Consider the following 25746-nt stretch of genomic DNA (forward strand, 5'->3'; position numbering starts at 1 on the left):
GTGACTTCAATGTTGCTCAGGAATGCTTTATACATAACGTGTATATGCCTATAGTATTGCATGCACTCTGTGGAATGCAACCTTTTGATATAGTGACTTTAAATACGGAGACGGTGGTTGTTTATTGTTTTATTATTGTAACAAACATGTTTTCACACAATTGAAATAAAGTTTGTGTAAGAAAAATCTACACACTGCTTTATCCTGAACCCACAAAAAAAAAAATTGATGGCTTGACATTGACAAGTTTGAGTCCACATTTGAAAATAGACACGGATGAATAATCAAAACAAAAACAAAAATCACAATCGGAGCTTAAATACGCTCAATTGTTTCAGCAGTTAACTGAGGAATCAGACACTGTGTGTGTGTGACTTTGAGGCGTCTTCTCTGGAGTATTTCAGTAACTGCGACCGACCGGGCCTTCCTTTCATCCACGGGAGAAGGAAGGTGAAGGTCGCCTAGGACCCGAACCAGATCCAGGCTTAACAGTCCGGGTCGGATTCTTGCCCCGTTTTTTTTTTTATCGAAGGACTCATAACTCTATTTTCTCAGAGATGTCATCCAGTTCAACGTCACTAAGGTCGTAGTCCTCCTCCTCGGGAAGCTGGGGGATAGAAAATGACACAATGAGCATGTTAGTGACGTCCCTGACACATTCAAAATGAGAAAGGATGCAGTCTAGAGATGTCCGATAATATCGGACTGCCGATATTATCGGCCGATAAATGCTTTAAAATGTGGTATCGGTTTCAAAAAGTAAAATGTATGACTTTTTAAAACGCCGCTGTACGGATTGGTACACGGACGTACAGACGTAATAAACCTTAAAGGGGAACATTATCACCAGACCTATGTAAGCGTCAATATATACCTTGATGTTGCAGAAAAAAGACCATATTTTTTTTTTAACCGATTTCCGAACTCTAAATGGGTGAATTTTGGCGAATTAAATGCCTTTCTATTCCATTTTCTCAAACACCGAGTCAAATCAGCTCTGTTATTTTCCGTTTTTTCGACTGTTTTCCGTACCTTGGAGACATCATGCCTCGTCGGTGTGTTGTCGGAGGGTGTAACAACACGAACAGGGACGGATTCAAGTTGCACCAGTGGCCCAAAGATGCGAAAGTGGCAAGAAATTGGACGTTTGTTCCGCACACTTTACCGACGAAAGCTATGCTACGACAGAGATGGCAAGAATGTGTGGATATCCTGCGACACTCAAAGCAGATGCATTTCCAACGATAAAGTCAAAGAAATCTGCCGCCAGACCCCCATTGAATCTGCCGGAGTGTGTGAGCAATTCAGGGACAAAGGACCTCGGTAGCACGGCAAGCAATGGCGGCAGTTTGTTCCCGCAGACGAGCGAGCTAAACCCCCTGGATGTCTTGGCTCACACCGTCCCTTATGCCACCGAAGATGATCAAGAGAAGAATATCGACCCTAGCTTCCCTGGCCTGCTGACATCAACTCCAAAACTGGACAGATCAGCTTTCAGAAAAAGAGAGCGGATGAGGGTATGTCTACAGAATATATTAATTGTCTGCACTCTCCAAGTGCATGTTGTTGCCAAATGTATTTCATATGCTGTAAACCTAGTTCATAGTTGTTAGTTTCCTTTAATGCCAAACAAACATACCAATCGTTGGTTAGAAGGCGATCGCCGAATTCGTCCTCGCTTTCTCCCGTGTCGCTGGCTGTCGTGTCATTTTCGTCGGTTTCGCTTGCATACGGTTCAAACCGATATGGCTCAATAGCTTCAGTTTCTTCTTCAATTTCGTTTTCGCTACCTGCCTCCACACTACAACCATCCGTTTCAATACATGCGTAATCTGTTGAATCGCTTAAGCCGCTGAAATCCGAGTCTGAATCCGAGCTAATGTCGCTATAGCTTGCTGTTCTTTCCGCCATGTTTGTTTGTGTTGGCTTCACTATGTGACGTCACAGGAAAATGGACGGGTGTTTATAACGATGGTTAAAATCAGGCACTTTGAAGCTTTTTTTTTTAGGGATATTGCGTGATGGGTAAAATTTTGAAAAAAACTTCGAAAAATAAAATAAGCCACTGGGAACTGATTTTTAATGGTTTTAACCCTTCTGAAATTGTGAAAATGTTCCCCTTTAAAAGGCACTGCCTTTGCGTGCCGGCCCAATCACATAATATCTACGGCTTTTCACACACACAAGTGAATGCAAGGCATTCTTGGTCAATAGCCATACAGGTCACACTGAGGGTGGCCGTATAAACAACTTTAACACTGTTACAAATATGCGCCACACTGTGAACCCACACCAAACAAGAATGACAAACACATTTCGGGAGAACATCCGCACCGTAACACAACATAAACACAACAGAAGAAATACCCAGAACCCCTCGCAGCACTAACTCTTCCGGGACGCTACAATATACAACCCCACCCACCTCAACCTCCTCATGCTCTCTCAGGGAGAGCATGTCCCAAATTCCAAGCTGCTGTTGTGAGGCATGTAAAAAAAAAAATAATGCACTTCAATAATAAATATGGCAGTGCCATGTTGGCATTTTTTTCCATAACTTGAGTTGATTTATTTTGGAAAACCTTGTTTCATTGTTTAATGCATCCAGCTGGGCATCACAACAAAATTAGGCATAATAATGTGTTAATTCCACGACTGTATATATCGTATCGGTTGATATCGGTGATTAAGAGTTGGACAATATCGGATATTGCCAAACTAGCCATTATCGGACATCTCTACTCACAAGTATTGCTACCTTTTTGTTACTTTGTTTTAACTAGAAACCATAACTGGCATTTTTAGATTTTTTTTTACATATTTAAACAGTGAAGCGTTGTTTTTAGACAATAAGCGGAGAGAAAAAGTAAGTCATGTGACATATTTTCCTATCATCCTTCTTTATAAATGCGCCACTTAATAAAATGCTGCACTCCATCCATTTAGCATCCATCCATCCATTTTCTACCGCTTATTCCCTTTGGGGTCGTTACACTAGAAATAACGATCTTTACATTCTTATAGAGATGTCCGATAATGGCTTTTTTGCCGATATCCGATATTGTCTAACTCTTAATTACCGATTCCGATATCAACCGATACTGATATATACAGTCGTGGAATTAACACATTATTATGCCTAATTTTGTTGTGATGCCCCGCTGGATGCATTAAACAATGTAACAAGGTTTTCCAAAAAAAAATCAATTCAAGTTATGTAAAAAAGTGCCAAAACGGCACTGCCATATTTATTATTGAAGTCACAAAGTGCATTTTTTTTTAACATGCCTCAAAACAGCAGCTTGGAATATGCTCTGCATGAGGAGGTTGAGGTGGGGGAGGGGGGGGTTAGGGGGTAGAGTCAGTGCTGCAAGGGGTTCTGGGTATTTGTTCTGTTGTGTTTATGTGGTGTTACGGTGCGGATGTTCTCCCGAAATGTGTTTGTCATTCTTGTTTGGTGTGGGTTCACAGTGTGGCGCATATTTGTAACAGTGTCAAAGTTGTTTATACGACCACCCTCAGTGTGACCTGTATGGCTGTTGACCAAGTGTGAATTGCATTCAATTGTGTGTGTGAAAAGCCGAAGATATTATGTGACTGGGCCGGCACTTAAAAGGCAGTTCCTTTAAGGCATGCCCCCAATATTGTTGTCTGGGTGGAAATCGGGAGAAATTTGGGAAAATGGTTGCCCCGGGAGATTTTCGGGAGGGGCACTGAAATTCGGGAGTCTCCCGGGAAAATCGGGAGGGTTGGCAAGTATGACTGGGAGACGCAACTGCTCTGTACTTCTCCCTACGTCCGTGTACCACTCCGTACAGCGGCGTTTTAAAAAGTCATACATTTTACTTTTTGAAACAGATACCGATAATTTATCGGCCGATAATATCGGTAGTCCGATATTATCGGACATCTCTACATTCTTATCATCTGACATCACATTCTCCTCATCAAATCTTTTTTTTTTTTTTTTTTTTTTTTAAACGTAAGTCTACCCTTACCTGTCCATCTTTGCCATCCCAGGCTTCAACGGTGTGAATTTTAGGCATGACTCCGCCTCCCAACGTGGCGGTGGAGCCTCGGCCGACAGAAAGCTCTCTGCAAAATAGTTTGTTTCTTGCCGCTTTGAACGTTCTTTTGATTCTTTGCCAAAAAAACAAAAACAAAACATTTACAGGCCTCACCTAAGGAACTCGTGAATACCGGTGTCGCTAAAAGAGCCTCTAAGGAGAGCGAATTTCATCTTGCGTGTGTTGATGGCGGCCATTGCGGGGTAGCCGAAGCCACCAATACCCAGGGCGGCCTCGAGCTCCATCTGAGCGCCAGCCTCGATCCACAGCCAGCTGATATAAAACAGGAAGTAGATTGTTACAAGTCACTCTACTTTAATGAGATTCTGAAGAGGCCATACTACAAACCCCGTTTCCATATGAGTTGGGAAATTGTGTTAGATGTAAATATAAACGGAATACAAAGATTTGCAAATCATTTTCAACCCATATTCAATTGAATGCACTACAAAGACAAGATATTTGATGTTCAAACTCATAAACTTTATTTTTTTTTTGCAAATAATAATTAACTTAGAATTTCATGGCTGCAACACGTGCCAAAGTAATTGGGAAAGGGCATGTTCACCACTGTGTTACATGGCCTTTCCTTTTAACAACACTCAGTAAACGTTTGGGAACTGAGGAGACACATTTTTTAAGCTTCTCAGGTGGAATTCTTTCCCATTCTTGCTTGATGTACAGCTTAAGTTGTTCAACAGTCCGGGGGTCTCCGTTGTGGTATTTTAGGCTTCACATTTTCAATGGGAGACAGGTCTGGACTACAGGCAGGCCAGTCTAGTACCCGCACTTTTTTACTATGAAGCCACGTTGATGTAACACGTGGCTTGGCATTGTCTTGCTGAAATAAGCAGGGGCGTCCATGGTAATGTTGCTCCAAAACCTGTATGTACCTTTCATCATTAATGGCGCCTTCACAGATGTGTAAGTTACCCATGTCTTGGGCACTAATACACCCCCATACCATCACAGATGCTGGTTTTTCAACTTTGTGCCTATAACAATCCGGATGGTTCTTTTCCTCTTTGGTCCGGAGGACACGACGTCCACAGTTTCCAAAAACAATTTGAAATATGGACTCGTCAGACCACAGAACACTTTTCCACTTTGTATCAGTCCATCTTAGATGAGCTCAGGCCCAGCGAAGCCGACGGCGTTTCTGGGTGTTGTTGATCAACGGTTTTCGCCTTGCATAGGAGTGTTTTAACTTGCACTTACAGATGTAGCGACCTAATGTAGTTACTGACAGTGGGTTTCTGAAGTGTTCCTGAGCCCATGTGGTGATATCCTTTACACACTGATGTCGCTTGTTGATGCAGTACAGCCTGAGGGATCGAAGGTCACGGGCGTAGCTGCTTACGTGCAGTGATTTCTCCAGATTCTCTGAACCCTTTGATGATATTACGGACCGTAGATGGTGAAATCCCTAAATTCCTTGCAATAGCTGGTTGAGAAAGGTTTTTCTTAAACTGTTCAACTATTTGCTCACGCATTTGTTGACAAAGTGGTGACCCTCGCCCCATCCTTGTTTGTGAATGACTGAGCATTTCATGGAATCTACTTGTATACCCAATCATGGCACCCACCTGTTCCCAATTTGCCAGTTCACCTGTGGGATGTTCCAAATAAGTGTTTGATGAGCATTCCTCAACTTTATCAGTATTTATTGCCACCTTTCCCAACTTCTTTGTCACGTGTTGCTGGCATCAAATTCTAAAGTTAATGATTATTTGCACAAAAAAAAAATGCTAATCAGTTTGAACATCAAATATGTTGTCTTTGTAGCATATTCAATTGAATATGGGTTGAAAATGATTTGCAAATCATTGTATTCCGTTTATATTTACATCTAACACAATTTCCCAACTCATATGGAAACGGGGTTTGTACATGATGCAGTGTGCTTTAGTTCTTACCCCCACATCTTCTTCTTGTACTTGTCGGCCATCTTCATCATCACGTCCAAGTAGCTGTTTCTACCAGCAGCACCTATTGACATAAAGTGAGCTCACTTTAGATCAGACCTGGGTAAAATACAGCCCGCGGGCCACATGCAGCTCATTAAGATTTTCAATCCGGCCCGCCGGACGTTCTACATCGTTTTGTTTAGACCAGGGGTCGGCAACCCGCGGCTCCGGAGCCGCTTGCGGCTCTTTGATCACTCTGATGTGGCTCAGCTGCATAATTGCCGACCCCCCGATTTTCCCGGGAGACTTCCGGACTTCGGTGCCTCTCGCAGAAAACTCCCAGCGGGATTAATATTCTCCGATTTTCACCCTTACAATAATAATAAGGGCGTGTCATGATGGTACAGCATTTAGCACCCTCTACAATCAGAATTAACAGCATGCCAGTCCAGCCTCTTGTTGTATGCATCTTCTGCTCGCACACGTAAGTGACAGCAAGCATACTTGGTCAACAGCCACACAGGTTACACTGACGGTGGCCATATAAAACAACTTTAACACTCTTACTAACAATGCGCCACACATTGAACCAAAACCAAACAAGAATGACAAACACATTTGGGGAGAAGATCTGCACCTTAACACAACATAAACACAACAGAACAAATACCCAGAATCCCATGCAGCCCTGACTCTTCCGGGCTACATTATACACCCCCGCTACCAAACCCCGCCCCCACCCCAACCCTGCTCCCTCACACATCAACCCCCCCTCCGTGCGTTAACCCTTGTGCAAAGTTAAAATTGACTTATGATCCAAGAGGGACAGCTCATGAAAGTGTCATAAGTCAGCAATAAATAATACAATTGTTTTTACTTTCAACTTCAGTTCTTCACCTTCTCATTTCAATGAGTGTTCTTTATTTCCATGACTATTTACATTGTAGATTGTCACTGAAGGCATCAAAACTATGACACCTGTGAAGTGATTGCCATTACCTCTTGAAGCCCATCGAGAGAATCCCAAGAGTGTGCAAAGCAGTAATCAGAGCAAAGGGTGGCTTTTTTGAAGAAACAAGAATATAAAACAAGTTTTCAGTTATTTCACCTTTTTTTGTTTAGTACATAACTCCACATGTGTTCATTCATAGTTGTGATGCCTTCAGTGACAATCTACAATGTAAATAGTCATGAAAATAAAGAAAACACATTGAATGAGGAGAAAGTGTGTCCAAACTTTTGACCTGTACTATATATTCATCTTAAGTTTTTATTATGTTTAGTCTTTTTGTTTCATGGCTTTTGTCAAATATAACTTTTTGTAATCATAAAAAAAAGAAGCAAAATATGCATTATTTACAGAAATTAAGTTGCATAGTGCAATATTTGAGGTTGTGTAATACCGGCCTTGAAGAGCTCAATAATTCATGAAAACATTGATTTTGATACAGTGCCTATTCATGCTAGAATGTGAAAGCAGGCAGGACTTGGTTGAGTTTGATTACGAACAGTGTTTTATATATATCTGGCATCTTACATATACAAATGCTCAATATCATTTATTGCATTTCAGTGGTTTAATGGCAGTTTAACTCATCAAGCTTTGAGGCTTATGGTCTGGGCGCCATCTAGTGAGTAAGGGGCGCAATTACATCAAAACAACATTTTAACAGGCAATAATTATTAGATTCATTTGTTTTTCATGGCAAAAGCATCGTTATATACCAGGATTACGGTCTGTTAAAAAATTAAATGATAATTTAAGTCAACTGGCCTGAAAGTTATTATTATTATTTGAGATGCCGCTCTAAAACCAATCAAAAACACAATGTTTTTTTCTTCTTCTTAACTTAAAAAAAAAGCTGCCTGGGGACATTTCAAACTGCTAACATTCAAGCTCAGGGTTTCCCCTTAAAAAGGTGCGGTTTGCAACTTCCTCTCAGTAGTGAAGTGAAGGGAATTATATTTATATAGCGCTTTTCTCGGGTGACTCAAAGCGCTTTTACATAGTGAAACCCAATATCTAAGTTACATTTAAACCAGTGTGGGTGGCACTGAGTGCAGGTGCGTAAAGTGTCTTGCCCAAGGACACAACGGCAGTGACTAGGACGGCAGAAGCGGGGATCGAACCCGGAACCCTCAAGTTGCTGGCACAGCCACTCTACCAACCGAGCTATACCGCCCCCAGTAACATTTTTCAAAGCAAAAAATACAACAAGAACACCACCGGCCATCTTATGTTACCATCAGTGGTTTAACAGAACACTTTTGTTTGACAATTGTCTACATTTTTCACAATTACAAAGTGTATGTAATAAAAAAATGTTACCAGCCCGAATAAAATAATTGGTGTTCACGGCGCTGTATGCTAGCGTCATTTATTGAACCTGCAGTCCACACTATCTTTTGTGTGACTGCCATCTACTGGTCAAACTTATCATTACACTATGTACCAAATAAAATTGCTTCGAGGACAGTAAGCACAACCAGAATCAACACACATTAGGTGCACCGGGCTATAAGGTGCACTGTCGAATTTTGAGAAAATGAAATAATTATAAGCGTGCGCCTAATAGTCCAAAAAAAAAAAAAAACAGTACCGTATTTTTCGGACTATAAGGCGCACTTAAAATCCATACATTTTCTCAAAACTTGACAGTGCGCCTTTAACCCGGTGCCCCTAATGTACGGAATAATTTTGGTTGTGCTTACCGCCTTCAAAGCTATTTTATTTGGTACATTGTGAAATGATAAGTGTGACCAGTAGATGGCAGTCACACATAAGAGATAAGTGTAGACTGCAATATGACTCAAGTAGGGCTGGGCGATATATCGATATGCGCGATATATCGCGGGATTGTCTCTGTGCGATATAGAAAATGATTATATCGTGATATTCGAGTATGCGTTCTCACACAGTTGCTTTTAGCTGCTGGCATTACACTACAGGCTGTCCTCGCTCTTTCCTGTGTCTCCTTCTCACAGACAGCGAGCGCACCTTCTTACATACGTCACATACGTATACGCCCTCGCGCAGCAGAGACGTAGCAGCATGGCTAACGTTAGCCGTGATGCTAGCGGTAATACGAGCGAAAGAAGGTGCGAATCTGGTAACAAATGAAGGAATAATTAATTCCCCCCAAAAACAGCAGGGGGTCCATCGTCTGGCGGTGGTTTGGCTTCAAGTGGGAATATGTCGAACAGACAACCGTAATTTGTCAAGTGTGGGGCGAAAGCGTTGCTATAAAAAGTAGCATTACTGCTAATATGTAGCATCATTTGAAAAGTCACCTGCTAGAGAATGAAGAGTGCTTACTCCGCACGTCAACATCTCCGTTCGGTGCCACACGTCCACACCATCAAAATGCAGAGGCAAACATTTCCAGATCAACACCGTATGAAAAAAATAGTGATTTTTTTTTAGTTGTGATTTCCTCCTCTGCATGAAAGTTTTAAAGTAGCATATATTAATGCAGTATGAAGAAGAATGTTTTAATGTAGACACATAGAATCATCATACTGCTGTGACTATATGCATCAAGTGTTCATTCAAGGCTAAGGCAAAATACCGGGATATATATCGTGTATCGCGATATGGCCTTAAAATATTGCGATATTTAAAAAAAGGCCATATCGCCCAGCCCTAGACTCAAGTAAACAACACTAACATTTTATATGTTTCATTGAAAATATAGAACATTACACACGGCGCTCGAAAATCTAACAAAATGTTTTAGTACGACTTTGGTAAGCTATGAAGCCGCACCGCTTGATGGATTGTACTGTGCTTCCACATACCAGTATTATTATGGTGTGTGTATAAGGTAAGACATATATGGCGTTTTGTTTCGCAATATTATGCAAAAGCAACTTTTCTTACCTTCTGGTGCCTGCTGATCTGTATAAGTCCTGAAATTTGGTGCGCATCCGCCTTTATATACAATAAGCTTCTTCTTTTTCTCTATCTTCTTGTTATGGGACATTCATCCTCCACTGTTGCCATTACTAATATAAAGTAGTGTAAAGTTCTTACTTATATCTGTCAGTAAACTCGCCATGAAAGCGCTAAAACATACCGGTGTCGTGAGTTTATATTATTCACCCAAGGAACTTTAGTTATTAGAGAGTTCCGGTCGGACGGTTTTTCACGGGACACATTTCCGGCCTTGTTGTTGCACTAGTGAGCAACGGATGAGGAGATGCTGCTCGGTTATTGATCGAAGTCAAGTCTGAATGTCATTAAAGGGGAACATTATCACCAGACCTATGTAAGCGTCAATATATACCTTGATGTTGCAGAAAAAAGACCATATATTTTTTTAACCGATTTCCGAACTCTAAATGGGTGAATTTTGGCGAATTAAACGCCTTTCTATTATTCGCTCTCGGAGCGATGACGTCACAACGTGACGTCACATCGGGAAGCAATCCGCCATTTTCTCAAACACCGAGTCAAATCAGCTCTGTTATTTTCCGTTTTTTCGACTGTTTTCCGTACCTTGGAGACATCATGCCTCGTCGGTGTGTTGTCGGAGGGTGTAACAACACGAACAGGGACGGATTCAAGTTGCACCAGTGGCCCAAAGATGCGAAAGTGGCAAGAAATTGGACGTTTGTTCCGCACACTTTACCGACGAAAGCTATGCTACGACAGAGATGGCAAGAATGTGTGGATATCCTGCGACACTCAAAGCAGATGCATTTCCAACGATAAAGTCAAAGAAATCTGCCGCCAGACCCCCATTGAATCTGCCAGAGTGTGTGAGCAATTCAAGGACAAAGGACCTCGGTAGCACGGCAAGCAATGGCGGCAGTTTGTTCCCGCAGACGAGCGAGCTAAACCCCCTGGATGTCTTGGCTCACACCGTCCCTTATGCCACCGAAGATGATCAAGAGAAGAATATCGACCCTAGTTTCCCTGGCCTGCTGACATCAACTCCAAAACTGGACAGATCAGCTTTCAGGAAAAGAGAGCGGACGAGGGTATGTCTACAGAATATATTAATTGATGAAAATTGGGCTGTCTGCACTCTCAAAGTGCATGTTGTTGCCAAATGTATTTCATATGCTGTAAACCTAGTTCATAGTTGTTAGTTTCCTTTAATGCCAAACAAACACATACCAATCGTTGGTTAGAAGGCGATCGCTGAATTCGTCCTCGCTTTCTCCCGTGTCGCTGGCTGTCGTGTCCGTCGGTTTCGCTTGCATACGGTTCAAACCGATATGGCTCAATAGCTTCAGTTTCTTCTTCAATTTCGTTTTCGCTACCTGCCTCCACACTACAACCATCCGTTTCAATACATGCGTAATCTGTTGAATCGCTTAAGCCGCTGAAATCCGAGTCTGAATCCGAGCTAATGTCGCTATAGCTTGCTGTTCTTTCCGCCAGGTTTGTTTGTGTTGGCATCACTGTGACGTCACAGGAAAGTGGACGGGTGGTTAAAATCAGGCACGTTGAAGCTTTTTTTATTATAGATAGATTATAGATATTGCGTGATGGGTAAAATTTCGAAAAATAAAATAAGCCACTGGGAACTGATTTTTAATGGTTTTAACCCTTCTGAAATTGTGATAATGTTCCCCTTTAAAACAGTTAGCTACATCTTTTGACACTTCTTCCACCCCCGTCCTTGCACGCTACACCACTACAACAAAGATGACGAGGAGAAGACGCTGTCGAAGGTGAGCCACGTAAATAAGACCGCCCACAAAACGGCGCATGCTGAAGCGACTGTCAGAAAATGACTTGAAGATGGTCTGTAAAACATCATCTATGCAACATTTTGACCAAAGAACCACCATTACATGTTATGTAGACCACAAGGAAGTCTTTTACATTTAGAAACAATATAATAAAAAATGACACCTTTAATGCGCCTTTTAATCCGGTGCGCCCTATGGTCCGGAAAATACGGTATGCATTTGTGCGAGTGTGTGTTTCTCACCTGTGTCCAGAATATGCGGCAGGACGGCGATGATGCACAGCTGACTGTCCTCACACGTCTTCTTTACTGCGTCTTCGTTGATTATCTGCACGACCAACACGTTCACAGCATTATTGTCCCACTTTATGTTTAATACTTTAGTCTTGGCGCTAACCCACCTCTACTAGTTCAGGAGCTGGGGCATTATCAGAGAACAGGTCCATGGCCCTTTCGATGATGTCGCCACGGGAGCGTCCTCCCTGGTAGTCCTCGGGCTCCTCGCCTTTTCGGAATATCTTAATGGTGGGGAAACCTTTGATCTGCACACATGGGGAGCAGGTATTCCAAATTAAGGAAGGACTGTCAAAGGATTGGCAACCAACAATAAATGCTCACTGTTTAGTTTATTACTTCACCATGGTATACTCACACCATAGCGACCGGCCACCTCCTGATGGACAGTTGCATCCACAGCTCCGAGGCGAACCTTTCCCTTGGTCTGCTCCTTGACAGCTGAAGCGGCAGCGGCCCACTCAGGCTCCAGGCTGGTGATTGAACAAAGTCAGCCACTTTCCACTAAGCACAGGGACTTCTACGGTCCATTTTCCCATAGGAATTATATATACTCTGTTCCAGTGTCACCACCATAAAATATATTACCGGTAAGTGTACATTGTTTAAAGGCCTACTGAAACCCACTACTACCGACCACGCAGTCTGATAGTTTATACATCAATGATGAAATCTTAACATTGCAACACATGCCAATACGGCCGGGTTAGCTTACTAAAGTGCAATTTTAAATTTCGCGCAAAATATCCTGCTGAAAACGGTATGATGACGTCAGCGCGTGACGTCACGGATTGTGGAGGACATTTTGGGACAGCATGGTGGCCAGCTATTAAGTAGTCTGTTTTTATCGCAAAATTCTACAGTATTCTGGACATCTGTGTTGGTGAATCTTTTGCAATTTGTTCAATGAACAATGGAGACAGCAAAGAAGAAAGCTGTAGTTTGGAAGCGGTGTATTGCGGCCGACTGCAGCAACACAAACACAGCCGGTGTTTCATTGTTTACATTCCCGGAAGATGACAGTCAAGCTTTACCATTGGCCTGTGGAGAACTGGGACAACAGAGACTCTTACCAGGAGGACTTTGAGTTGGATGCGCAGACGCGGTACCGTGAGTACGCATGCAGCTGCGGCTTCCAAACATTTGATCGCTTGCCCGTACGTGCGTGCCGCTATGTGCATGTCACGTACGTAACTTTGGGGAAATATATGTGCTGTATGAACGGTACTTTGGGCTGTGGGATAGAGTGTGTTGTGCAGGTGTTTGAGTTGTATTGGCGGGTTGTATGGATGGGAGGGGGGAGGTGTTTGTTATGCGGGATTAATTTGTGGCATATTAAATATAAGCCTGGTTGTGTTGTGGCTAATAGAGTATATATATGTCTTGTGTTTATTTACTGTTTTAGTCATAGAATGATAAATGACACAATATGTTACTGCATATGTCAGCAGACTAATTAGGAGCCTTTGTTTGTTTACTTACTACTAAAAGACAAGTTGTCTTGTATGTTCACTATTTTATTTAAGGACAAAATTGCAATAAGATACATATTTTAATGTATCCTAAGATTTTTTGATAAAATAAAGCCAATAATGCCATTTTTTGTTGTCCCCTTTATTTAGAAAAGTATCGAATTACATTTTGGTACCAAAATATTGGTATCGGGACAACCCTACCCCCTAGGGCTGGGCGATATATCATATATCTCGATATTTTGCCTTAGCCTTGAATGAACACTTGATGCATATAATCACAGCAGTATGATGATTCTATGTGTCTACATTAAAACATTCTTCTTCATACTGCATTAATATATGCTACTTTTAAACTTTCATGCAGAGACGGAAATCACAACTAAAAAAAAATCACTATTTTTTCCATACGGTGTTGATCTGGAAATGTTTGCCTCGGCATTTTGATGGTGTGGACGTGTGGCACCGAACGGAGATGTTGACGTGCAGAGTAATCACTCTTCATTCTCTAGCGGGTGATGCTACATATTAGGAGTAATGCTACTTTTTATAGCAACGCTTTTGCCCCACACTTGACAAATTACCGTATTTTCCGCACTATAAGGCGCACCGGATTATTAGCCGCACCTTCTATGAATTACATATTTCATAATTTTGTCCACCAATAAGCCGCCCCGGACTAAAAGCCGCGCCTACGCTGCGCTAAAGTGAATGTCAAAAAAACGCTGCGCTAAAGTGAATGTCAAAAAAACAGTCAGATAGTTCAGTCAAACTTTAATAATATATTGAAAACCAGCGTTCTAACAACTCTGTCCCAAAATGTACGCAAATGTGCAATCACAAACATAGTAAAATTCAAAATGGTGTAGAGCAATAAATAGCAACATAATGTTGCTCGAACGTTAATGTCACAACACACAAAATAAACATAGCGCTCACCTTCTGAAGTTATTCTTCATTCGTAAATCCTTCGAATTCTTCGTCTTCGGTGTCCGAATTGAAAAGTTAGCGTGGGATCCAAAAATGGCCGGCTCCGCCTCGTAGAAGTCATCGGATTCAGTGTCGCTGTTGTTGTGCAGCAGTTCTGTGAATCCTGCCTTCCGGAAAGCTCGGACCACAGTTGTGACCGAAACTATCTGCCCAGGCATTTACGATCCACTGGCAGATGTTGGCGTATGTCGACCGGCGCTATCTGCCCGTCTTAGTGAAGGTGTGTTCGCCTTCGGAGCTGTGTGAAAAAAGCCACCCGGCCTCTTCGCGTAAACTTCCCTTAACCACTCGCTCATCTTTTCTTCATCCATCCATCCCTTCGAGTTAGCTTTTATGATGACGCCGGCTGGAAAGGTCTCTTTTGGATGGGTGGAAGTTAGCATGGCAAGCTAGAACCACAGTGAAGGATGACTCCTCATTCTCTGTGGTGCGAATATTCACCGTACGTGCTCCCGTTCCACAGTGCAGTTCACAGGAATATCAGTTGCTGTGAAATACGGTAGTAATCCGTGTGCGGATGGAGAGATTGCGTCTTTTTATGAACCGGATCCTTGTCCTTTGTAGGAGCCATTTTGTGGTCTTTACAGATGTAAACAGGAAATGAAACGTACGGTGATATCCGCGCGTTTTTTCTTCTTCTTCCGGGGGCGGGTGAAGCGCTTCCTGTTCTATGGGGGCGGGTGAAGCGCTTCCTGTTCTATGGGGGCGGGTGCTTTCCTTGGCGGTTGCTTGCGTAGAAGAAGAAGCGCTTCCTGTTCTACCGGGAAAAAAGATGGCGGCTGTTTACCGAAGTTGCGAGACCGAAACTTTATGAAAATGAATCGTAATAAAGCGCACCGGGTTATTAGGCGCACTGTCAGCTTTTGAGAAAAATTGTGGTTTTTAGGTGCGCCTTATAGTGCGGAAAATACGGTACGGTTGTCTGTTCGACATATTCCCACTTGAAGCCAAACCGCCGCCAGACGATGGACCCCCTGCTGTTTTTTGGGGTAATTAATTATTCCTTTTATTTGTTACCAGATTCGCACCTTCTTTCGCTCGTATTACCGCTAGCATCACAGCTAGCGTTAGCCATGCTGCTACCTCTTTGCTGCGAGAGGGCGTATACGTATGTGACGTATGTAAGAAGGTGCGCTCGCTGTCTGTGAGAAGGAGACACAGGAAAGAGCGAGGAGAGCCTGTAGTGTAATGCCCGCAGCTAAAAGCAACTGTGTGAGAACGCATACTCGAATATCACGATATAGTCATTTTCTATATCGCACAGAGACAAACCCGCGATATATCGCGCATATCGATATATATCGCCCAGCCCGACTTGAGTCATATTGCAGTCTACACTTACCTCTTATGTGTGACTGCCATCTACTGGTCACACTTATCATTTCACAATGTACCAAATAAAATAGCTTCGAGGGCGGTAAGCACAACCAAAATTATTCCGTACATTAGGGGCAAACCTGTGATATATCGCCCAGCCCTAATATATCGTGTATCGTGACATGGCCTAAAAATATCGAGATATTGAAAAACCATATCACCCAGCCCTACTACCCCCCTACCTTCACCCAAGAACAGGGTCATATGAATCCCTTCCCGACTGGATAATAAAACATTTTGGCGGAAGATAAATAGGTTTCCACGAGTCAGACTAACTTTTTGCAGTGTCCACACCAGGGGGCAAAGAACTCTACCAGCCACACGTCGTCACTCTCCAGGACCATCGTCTTAAAGTTGCCGTCTGTGAGCTCCACCACGTCATTTTTGCTGCCACCGCCATCGCTCTACGGAGGATAAATACGTCTCGTCATTACTACGCTTTTGTAAAACGACGTTGAGTCATCTCATACCTGTCTGCTGTACCCAGAGCCACCAGACTTGCCGCTGAGTCGCTCTTTGACCAGAGCCCGGAGAGCATTCATGGCTCCGTCCACAATGGCCTGGCTACTGCGTCCCCCTGAGGGATAACTCTCAATGAGTTCCCGTGGTTTCAGATGGACCTTAAAGACGGGTACCTTGATAATCCTCTGGCTTGTTCTTGTTGGCACCAAAGACCTTGATGGTGGGGAAGCCTCTGACGCCATACTGGCTTCCCAGAGACTTGTGCTGGTCTGCGTCTACTGCGCCAACCTTGACTATACCCTGTGAGGCGAGACCACTTCACATTCAAGCATTTTATGACGATATATTGACATATTATAGGAAGATTGCATATTGTGTCGAAGGAAATGGCTCCTAAAAATATCACTTTCATCAACTTGTGGAATACAATCGGACCACTTGTGTCTGCAGCGATCACTTTGGAAAATGCTTGTTTGAAAAACTTTCTTTGATGCAATTGAGTTTATTCTCTACCATATTAGTAGTGTTAAGAGAGCGGAACTAAACACAAAAAAAGGGCAAGAGATCACATTATTTTGTGGTTGCTATTAGGAATGTTCGATAATATGGGACTTCTTGGGTGCTCCAGTCGTTCAAATAAGAGAGATAGGAAAGAGCTTTCATAGAGTCCCAAAAGAAGTGGTTCATAAAAAGGCAATAAAGTCAGGAAAAACGAAATTGTGTCGAAGGAAATGGCTCCTAAAAATATCACTTTCATCAACTTGTGGAATACAATCGGACCACTTGTGTCTGCAGCGATCACTTTGGAAAATGTTTGTTTGGAAAACTTTCTTTGATGCAATCGAGTTTATTCTCTACAATATTAGTAGTGTTAAGAGAGCGGAACTAAACACAAAAAACGGGCAAGAAATCACATTATTTTGTGGTTGCTATTAAGAATGTTCGATAATATGGGACTTCTTGGGTGCTCCAGTCGTTCAAATAAGAGAGATAGGAAAGAGCTTTGTTCATAAAAAGGGAATAAAGTCAGGAAAAACGAAATTGTGTCGAAGGAAATGGCTCCTAAAAATATCACATTCATCAACTTGTGGAATACAATCGGACCACTTGTGTCTGCAGCGATCACTTTGGAAAATGTTTGTTTGGAAAACTTTCTTTGATGCAATTGAGTTTATTCTCTACCATATTAGTAGTGTTAGAGAGCGGAACTAAACACAAAAAAGGGCAAGAGATCACATTATTTTGTGGTTGCTATTAGGAATGTTCGATAATATGGGACTTCTTGGGTGCTCCAGTCGTTCAAATAAGAGAGATAGGAAAGAGCTTTCATAGAGTCCCAAAAGAAGTGGTTCATAAAAAGGTAATAAAGTCAGGAAAAACCAAATTGTGTCGAAGGAAATGGCTCCTAAAAATATCACTTTCATCAACTTGTGGAATACAATCGGACCACTTGTGTCTGCAGCGATCACTTTGGAAAATGTTTGTTTGGAAAACGTTCTTTGATGCAATCGAGTTTATTCTCTACCATATTAGTAGTGTTAAGAGAGCGGAACTAAACACAAAAAAAGGGCAAGAGATCACATTATTTTGTGGTTGCTATTAGGGATGTTCGATAATATGGGACTTCTTGGGTGCTCCAGTCGTTCAAATAAGAGAGATAGGAAAGAGCTTTCATAGAGTCCCAAAAGAAGTGGTTCATAAAAAGGTAATAAAGTCAGGAAAAACAAAATTGTGTCGAAGGAAAAGGCTCCTAAAAATATCACTTTCATCAACTTGTGGAATACAATCGGACCACTTGTGTCTGCAGCGATCACTTTGGAAAATGTTTGTTTGGAAAACGTTCTTTGATGCAATCGAGTTTATTCTCTACCATATTAGTAGTGTTAAGAGAGCGGAACTAAACACAAAAAAAGGGCAAGAGATCACATTATTTTGTGGTTGCTATTAGGGATGTTCGATAATATGGGACTTCTTGGGTGCTCCAGTCGTTCAAATAAGAGAGATAGGAAAGAGCTTTCATAGAGTCCCAAAAGAAGTGGTTCATAAAAAGGTAATAAAGTCAGGAAAAACGAAATTGTGTCGAAGGAAATGGCTCCTAAAAATATCACTTTCATCAACTTCTGGAATACAATCGGACCACTTGTGTCTGCAGCGATCACTTTGGAAAATGTTTGTTTGGAAAACTTTCTTTGATGCAATCGAGTTTATTCTCTACCATATTAGTAGTGTTAGAGAGCGGAACTAAACACAAAAAAAGGGCAAGAGATCACATTATTTTGTGGTTGCTATTAGGGATGTTTGATAATATGGGACTTCTTGCGTGCTCCAGTCGTTCAAATAAGAGAGATAGGAAAGAGCTTTCATAGAGTCCCAAAAGAAGTGGTTCATAAAAAGGTAATAAAGTCAGGAAAAACGAAATTGTGTCGAAGGAAATGGCTCCTAAAAATATCACTTTCATCAACTTGTGGAATACAATCGGACCACTTGTGTCTGCAGCGATCACTTTGGAAAGTGCTTGTTTGAAAAACTTTCTTTGATGCAATCGAGTTTATTCTCTACCATATAAGTAGTGTTAGAGAGCGGAACTAAACACAAAAAAAGGGCAAGAGATCACATTATTTTGTGGTTGCTATTATGGATGTCCGATAATCTGGGACTGCCGATATTATCGGCCGATAAATGCTTTAAAATGTAATATCGGAAATTATCAGTATCGGTTTCAAAAAGTAAAATTTATGACTTTTTAAAACGCCGCTGTGTACACGGACGTAGGGAGAGGTACAGAGCGCCAATAAACCTTAAAAGGCACTGCCTTTGCGTGCTGGCCCAATCACATAATATCTACGGCTTTTCACACACACACAAGTGAATGCAAAGCATATTTGGTCAACAGCCATACAGGTCACACTGAGGGTGGCCGTATAAACAACTTTAACACTGTTACAAATATGCACCACACTGTGAACCCACACCAAACAAGAATGACAAACACATTTCGGGAGAACATCCGCACCGTAACAACATAAACACAACAGAACAAATACCCAGAACCCCTTGCAGCACTAACTCTTCCGGGACGCTACAATATACACCATACGCTACTCCTCCCCCAAACCTCAACCTCCCCATGCTCTCTCAGGGAGAGCATGTCCCAAATTCCAAGCTGCTGTTTTGAGGCATGTTAAAAATAATTATGCACTTTGTGACTTCAATAATAAATATTGAAGTCAGAAGAAGAATACTGAACAATTTCCCTTGTGGTGAACAATTTCCCTTTGCCCAAGTCTAAGTCTAAGTCTATGGCAGTGCCACGTTGGCATTTTTTTCCATAACTTGAGTTGATTTATTTTGGAAAATCTTGTTACATTGTTTAATGCATCCAGCGGGGCATCACAACAAAATTAGGCATAATAATGTGTTAATTCCACGACTGTATATATCGGTATCGGTTGATATCGGAATCTGTAATTAAGAGTTGGACAATATCGGATATCGGCAAAAAAGCCATTATCGGACATCTCTAGTTGCTATGTCTAAATATAACTACAAAGACCAGGTAGTACAAATAAACTAACGTCATGTTAAGTCCTAGAAATAAATATTGTAATTGTTGGTCTAATTCACCATATTTTCATTGTCCATTTTCGTAACAGAAATTAAAAGCTTAGTTGTTGTCATGCAGTAAAGCCAAGAGCCTTATTCGACACAGATAACCACATTATAGCGTCTTTGGTGATAGTTGTTCGCATCAAGAAAATATCCTTAATAGTGTTAATAAAGAAGATGAATAAATCTCTCAGACTCAACGTCATATACTGAATCTTGATATGGCTTGCAAACATTGCTGAACAACAGGAACATATGCACTTCACACCATCAAAACACGAATTGTAGATGAGAATAATATTTGTAGCAAAAAAGAGTCACGCGACTGCAACCCACCTGTTGTCAACATTATTCTGACGCCAAATTAACCACTGATGTCATGATAATACATAATAATAATGCAAGTGTTAAACTTTAATTGCAATTAACTCGTGTTTCTCGTATATTTTAATTGGAATGTAAACTTTGAAATATCACGTTAAATAAAACAAATAGTAAAAACTTTTTTGCAATTGAACAAAAAGCACAACCAAACGCAATACAATAGGTTTCGTCTCTGTTAAGAAGGGGGTGGGAGACCCTAAAATATACACAACCAAAACAATAAATAAAATTGCCGAATAAAGTTGTTACTGTTATCGTTGTGGATTGTGCTCAAAGAGTACTAAAATTATTTAAAGGGGAACATTATCACCAGACCTATGTAAGCGTCAATATATACCTTGATGTTGCAGAAAAAAGACCATATATTTTTTTAACCGATTTCCGAACTCTAAATGGGTGAATTTTGGCGAATTAAACGCCTTTCTAATATTCGCTCTCAGAGCGATGACGTCACAACATGACGTCGCATCGGGAAGCAATCCGCCATTTTCTCAAACACCGAGTCAAATCAGCTCTGTTATTTTCCGTTTTTTCGACTGTTTTTCGTACCTTGGAGACATCATGCCTCGTCGGTGTGTTGTAGGAGGGTGTAACAACACGAACAGGGACGGATTCAAGTTGCACCAGTGGCCCAAAGATGCGAAAGTGGCAAGAAATTGGACGCACACTTTACCGACGAAAGCTATGCTACGACAGAGATGGCAAGAATGTGTGGATATCCTGCGACACTCAAAGCAGATGCATTTCCAACGATAAAGTCAAAGAAATCTGCCGCCAGACCCCCATTGAATCTGCCGGAGTGTGTGAGCAATTCAGGGACAAAGGACCTCGGTAGCACGGCAAGCAATGGCGGCAGTTTGTTCCCGCAGACGAGCGAGCTAAACCCCCTGGATGTCTTGGCTCACACCGTCCCTTATGCCACCGAAGATGATCAAGAGAAGAATATCGACCTTAGCTTCCCTGGCCTGCTGACATCAACTCCAAAACTGGACAGATCAGCTTTCAGGAAAAGAGCGCGGATGAGGGTATGTCTACAGAATATATTAATTGATGAAAACTGGGCTGTCTGCACTCTCAAAGTGCATGTTGTTGCCAAATGTATTTCATATGCTGTAAACCTAGTTCATAGTTGTTAGTTTCCTTTAATGCCAAACAAACACATACCAATCGTTGGTTAGAAGGCGATCGCCGAATTCGTCCTCGCTTTCTCCCGTGTCGCTGGCTGTCGTGTCGTTTTCGTCGGTTTCGCTTGCATACGGTTCAAACCGATATGGCTCAATAGCTTCAGTTTCTTCTTCAATTGCGTTTTCGCTACCTGCCTCCACACTACAACCATCCGTTTCAATACATGCGTAATCTGTTGAATCGCTTAAGCCGCTGAAATCCGAGTCTGAATCCGAGCTAATGTCGCTATAGCTTGCTGTTCTTTCTGCCATGTTTGTTTGTGTTGGCTTCACTATGTGACGTCACAGGAAAATGGACAGGTGTTTATAACGATGGTTAAAATCAGGCACTTTGAAGCTTTTTTAATTAGGGATATTGCGTGATGGGTAAAATTTTGAAAAAAACTTCGAAAAATATATTAAGCCACTGGGAACTGATTTTTAATGGTTTTAACCATTCTGAAATTGTGATAATGTTCCCCTTTTAACCAAGTTTAAAATGTTTATAACTAAGGTAAATAGCCACACAGTATACTAAACATCAAATATTGTTCTGGCTTCATAAGAGCCATATTATTTTAATTTGTGTTTAAATATGTATAAATAAATAAAATAAATAATTAAATTAAATAAAAAAAAATAAAAAAATAAAAAATAAATTATTATAAATAATAAATAATTTATAAACATTTTAGAACGTTTTTGCTTTTTACTTCTGGTTTATGCGACGCGGCAAGAGTTCACTTCCAGTTAAACGGACGTCCGTCTGTTTCAACTTGACGCCGATACGATACGTTTGTGCAAAGTCAGCACAGCTTTTTTATGTTTAATGTGAATACTGTAGCTTAGTTGTTTAGATCAGTGGTCCCCGACCTTTTTTGTAGCTGCGGACCGGTCAACGCTTGAAAATTTGTCCCATGAACCGGGGGGGGGGGGGGTATTTTTATTTTTATTTTTTTCATAAAGAAATACAATCATGTGTGCTTACGGACTGTATCCCTGCAGACTATTGATCTATATTGATATATAATGTATATATTGTGTTTATGTTGATTTAATAAAAATAAAAAAAAGTTTTTATTTCTTGTGGCCACTGGTTTAGATAACAGTGTGTTTATACGAGTTTTGATTGGGTTATGATGTTTCGGAATGGGAAAGACATTAATGTCTCTTCTTAGCAAGCTAACACCAGTCCTTCCATAAGTTTATCAAGGTGCAATCATCGATCGCGGTTTTTCGATCATTTTAATTTGATACGGCAAGACTAACATGTACTCTCGCAGCTGCTTTGCTTTGTTCACTTCCCGCTGTCAAATTGGCGGGTCACAACTCGAATGTGTCATTAACATGCAACATCACGATACAACAATTGTACTGAAAGCTCTGTCGTCGCACAAATTTGTATCATAAGTTCTTTATATCGCGCAACCCTAGCAGACGGTACTGGAAATACCGTATTTTTCGGATTACAAGGCGCACTTAAAATCCTTTCATTTTCTCAAAAATCGACATGTACAGCATAATTCTGGTTGTGCTTACCGACCTCGAAGCAATTTAATTTTGTACATGGTGAAAGGATAAGTGTGACCAGTAGATGGCAGTCACACATAAGAGATACATGTAGACTGCAATATGACTCAAGTTAACAATACCAACATTTTATATATTCCTTTGAAAATATAGAACATTACACACGGCGCTCAAAAATCCATCAAAATGTTTTAGTAGGATTTTGATAAGCTATGAAGCCGCACCGCTTGATGGATTGTACTGTGCTTCAACATACCAGTATTATTATGGTGTGTGTATAAAGTAAGGCATTATCTGGCGTTTTGTTTCGCAATATTATGCTACCTTCTGATCTGTTTTTGGGATCTGCATACGTCCTGAAAATAAGCTTGATAAGCTTCTTCTTTTTCCTCCATCTTCTTGTTATGGGACATTCATCATCCACTGTTGCCATTTCTAATATGAAAGTAGTGTAAATGGGCACATACACACACACACACCCCTTACCCCACCCCACGCCTTCACCACCGCTTGTTTCCGCTCGGGGTGATGGACGGCTGGCAGCGGTTCATAGCAGCAGTCGACCTCCAGGGCCCCAACTCCCCGCCCCTTTGTTGTTGTGATTAAATGTAACGTGTTTGTGTGTGCATTGCATGGAGGTTTTTTCCCCACTCCAGACTAGGCCCCCTTAGGAGCCCAGTCTAGATTGTATTTTTTTTTTTACTCATCTTCTTCCCCAGCGTTTTACCTTTTTCGGGAGCGCCTTTGGCGACCCATCAGCGTTCAGAAAACATAGTTTCGTTGTACTTGTGCAATGACAATAAAGTCCTATCCTATCCTAAATTTCTTAGTTATATCTGTCAGTAAACTCGCCATGAAAGCGCTAAAACATACCAGTGTAGTGAGTTTACATTATTCACCCAAGGAACTTTAGTTATTATTTTTCACGGGACACATTTCTGGCCTTGTTGTTGTTTCCGGATGAGGAGATGCTGCTCCGTTATTGATTGAAGTAAAGTCTGAATGTCATTAAAAAAGTTAGCTCCAACTTTTGACACTTCTTACACTCCCGTCCTTGCACGCTACACCGCTACAACAAAGATGACGGGGAGAAGACGCTGTCGAAGGTGAGCCACGTAGATAAGACCGCCCACAAAACGGCTTGAAGATGATCTGTAAAACATCATCTATGCAACATTTTGACCAAAGAACCACCATTACATGTTATGTAGACCACAAGGAAGTCTTTTACATTTAGAAAAAAATCATAATATGAGCCCTTTAATGCGCCTTTTGTATGAAAAAAAGATCTGATTAGACCCAGTGCGCATTTTAATCCGGAAAATACGGTAATAGCTAGTAGAAATGCCAAGTCGCTGCAACAGATAGGGGGCGGTAGTGCGTAACTATAAATCGAAACATAGTTTATGTCAACTCAAGATGTTTCTGGAGTATTCCCCTTGACACTAAACGCATCCTAACAAAACCAAAATGTTTACCTTGAGGGCCGTGGCTGCCTTCTTCCAGTCCTGCGTCAAACTTTGACAGTGCCCACACCTGTAAAGATGCAAGGTAAATGGAAGTGAATTGTGGCGAGGCACCCCCTGGCGCAGGTTTAGGCCCATCCCAGATGTGCACTCACCAGGGAGCGTAGAACTCCACCAGCCACAAACTGTCGCTCTGGATCACCTCTCTGTTGAAGTTGGACGGGTTGAGTTCGATGACGTCATCGCTGGAGGAATAAAAGGCGCTGATGGACACAAGGAAGGAGCAGCCAAACAACGGTCCTGCAAAACGATCAGTGTTTGGTCATTTCTACAGAAACACGATAAATAAAAGACGCCTACAACATTTTAAAACACGATTAATGCAACATTATCACGCTATCGGTTATGAAATGCAGGTTTATATTGAATTAGAGAGGCCTGGCAACATTTGGTGCTGCGTTCAATGCCAGCTAGCTAAACAAGCTACGCTTTCTAAACACCTCATTCCAAACACAAAAACTCCACAAGGTGACGTTTCGAAGTGAAAGAAATCTATCACTCAAGCCTGGACTCACCAAAAAGTTGTAGTTTCATGGTTTAAGGCGCCCCCCACGACTTATCTCGCCAGCAAACAAGCGTTCACACAAACCCGGTGCTGCGGATCCCCAACTAAAAAAAGTGGCAGAGGCTCACCGTGGCCCGCGCTGATTGGCTGAGACGGACGGCACCGAGCGACCGACCAATCAAGAGGCGCCGTGTATACGTTCACAGACTAAATGATGAACGTAAGGAGAAATACGAGAGTTTCGAAAAAATAAAATAAAATACTAAAATGAAGGAAAACATTATTAAAAAGTGGCGAAATGAAAGTTCACGTTGTGCTTCCTTGAAATGGAGACCTAAATCAGCGTAACGCAACTTTCCGAATCCTATTACCGCGACTGTAGTTTCTTTTTAACAAGCTTACATTTAAATAATTATAATGTATCAAAAAAAGGCTCATGTGTAGGTATTTAATTTAAGTGTCGTCAACGTGTCACTAATTAATAATAACAGGAATTAGATACAAAATGTGTCATTAATTTATCTAATATGTTTATAAAGTACAAAGAACAACCCTGATGAATGTATTGAACCTTGTTGTTGAACAATTAAACCATCTTATTCACCTCAATATGTGAATTACATTCATTGACACCTTTATTATTTGTCATTTATGGATTTATATTGTGTACAAATTGAGATCAGGAAGTGAATAAAAACGTAATACAACGTATTAGGCTATTTATTGACACCTTTATTATTGGTTATTTATGGATTGAAATT

The 25746-nt window shown here is 41.4% G+C and overlaps 1 protein-coding gene across 1 annotated transcript; it reads right to left on the minus strand.

The window, feature by feature from the left end:
- Positions 1–116: 116 nt before the first annotated feature.
- pdia6 (protein disulfide isomerase family A, member 6) lies at positions 117–25161 on the minus strand. Its single transcript, XM_061987355.2, has 13 exons — positions 24996–25161; positions 24576–24720; positions 24433–24490; positions 16445–16571; positions 16280–16386; positions 16086–16213; positions 12329–12443; positions 12078–12218; positions 11920–12004; positions 5984–6056; positions 4182–4340; positions 3999–4095; positions 117–607 (listed from the first exon to the last, which is right to left on the minus strand). Exons 1-13 carry the CDS (start codon positions 25012–25014, stop codon positions 536–538), a joined length of 1326 nt encoding a protein of 441 aa, XP_061843339.2. The 5' UTR covers positions 25015–25161; the 3' UTR covers positions 117–535.
- Between the last annotated feature and the right edge of the window lie 585 nt (positions 25162–25746).

This window comes from Nerophis lumbriciformis, linkage group LG26 (assembly GCF_033978685.3).
Source record: "Nerophis lumbriciformis linkage group LG26, RoL_Nlum_v2.1, whole genome shotgun sequence".
In the NCBI taxonomy this organism is placed as follows: domain Eukaryota; kingdom Metazoa; phylum Chordata; class Actinopteri; order Syngnathiformes; family Syngnathidae; genus Nerophis; species Nerophis lumbriciformis.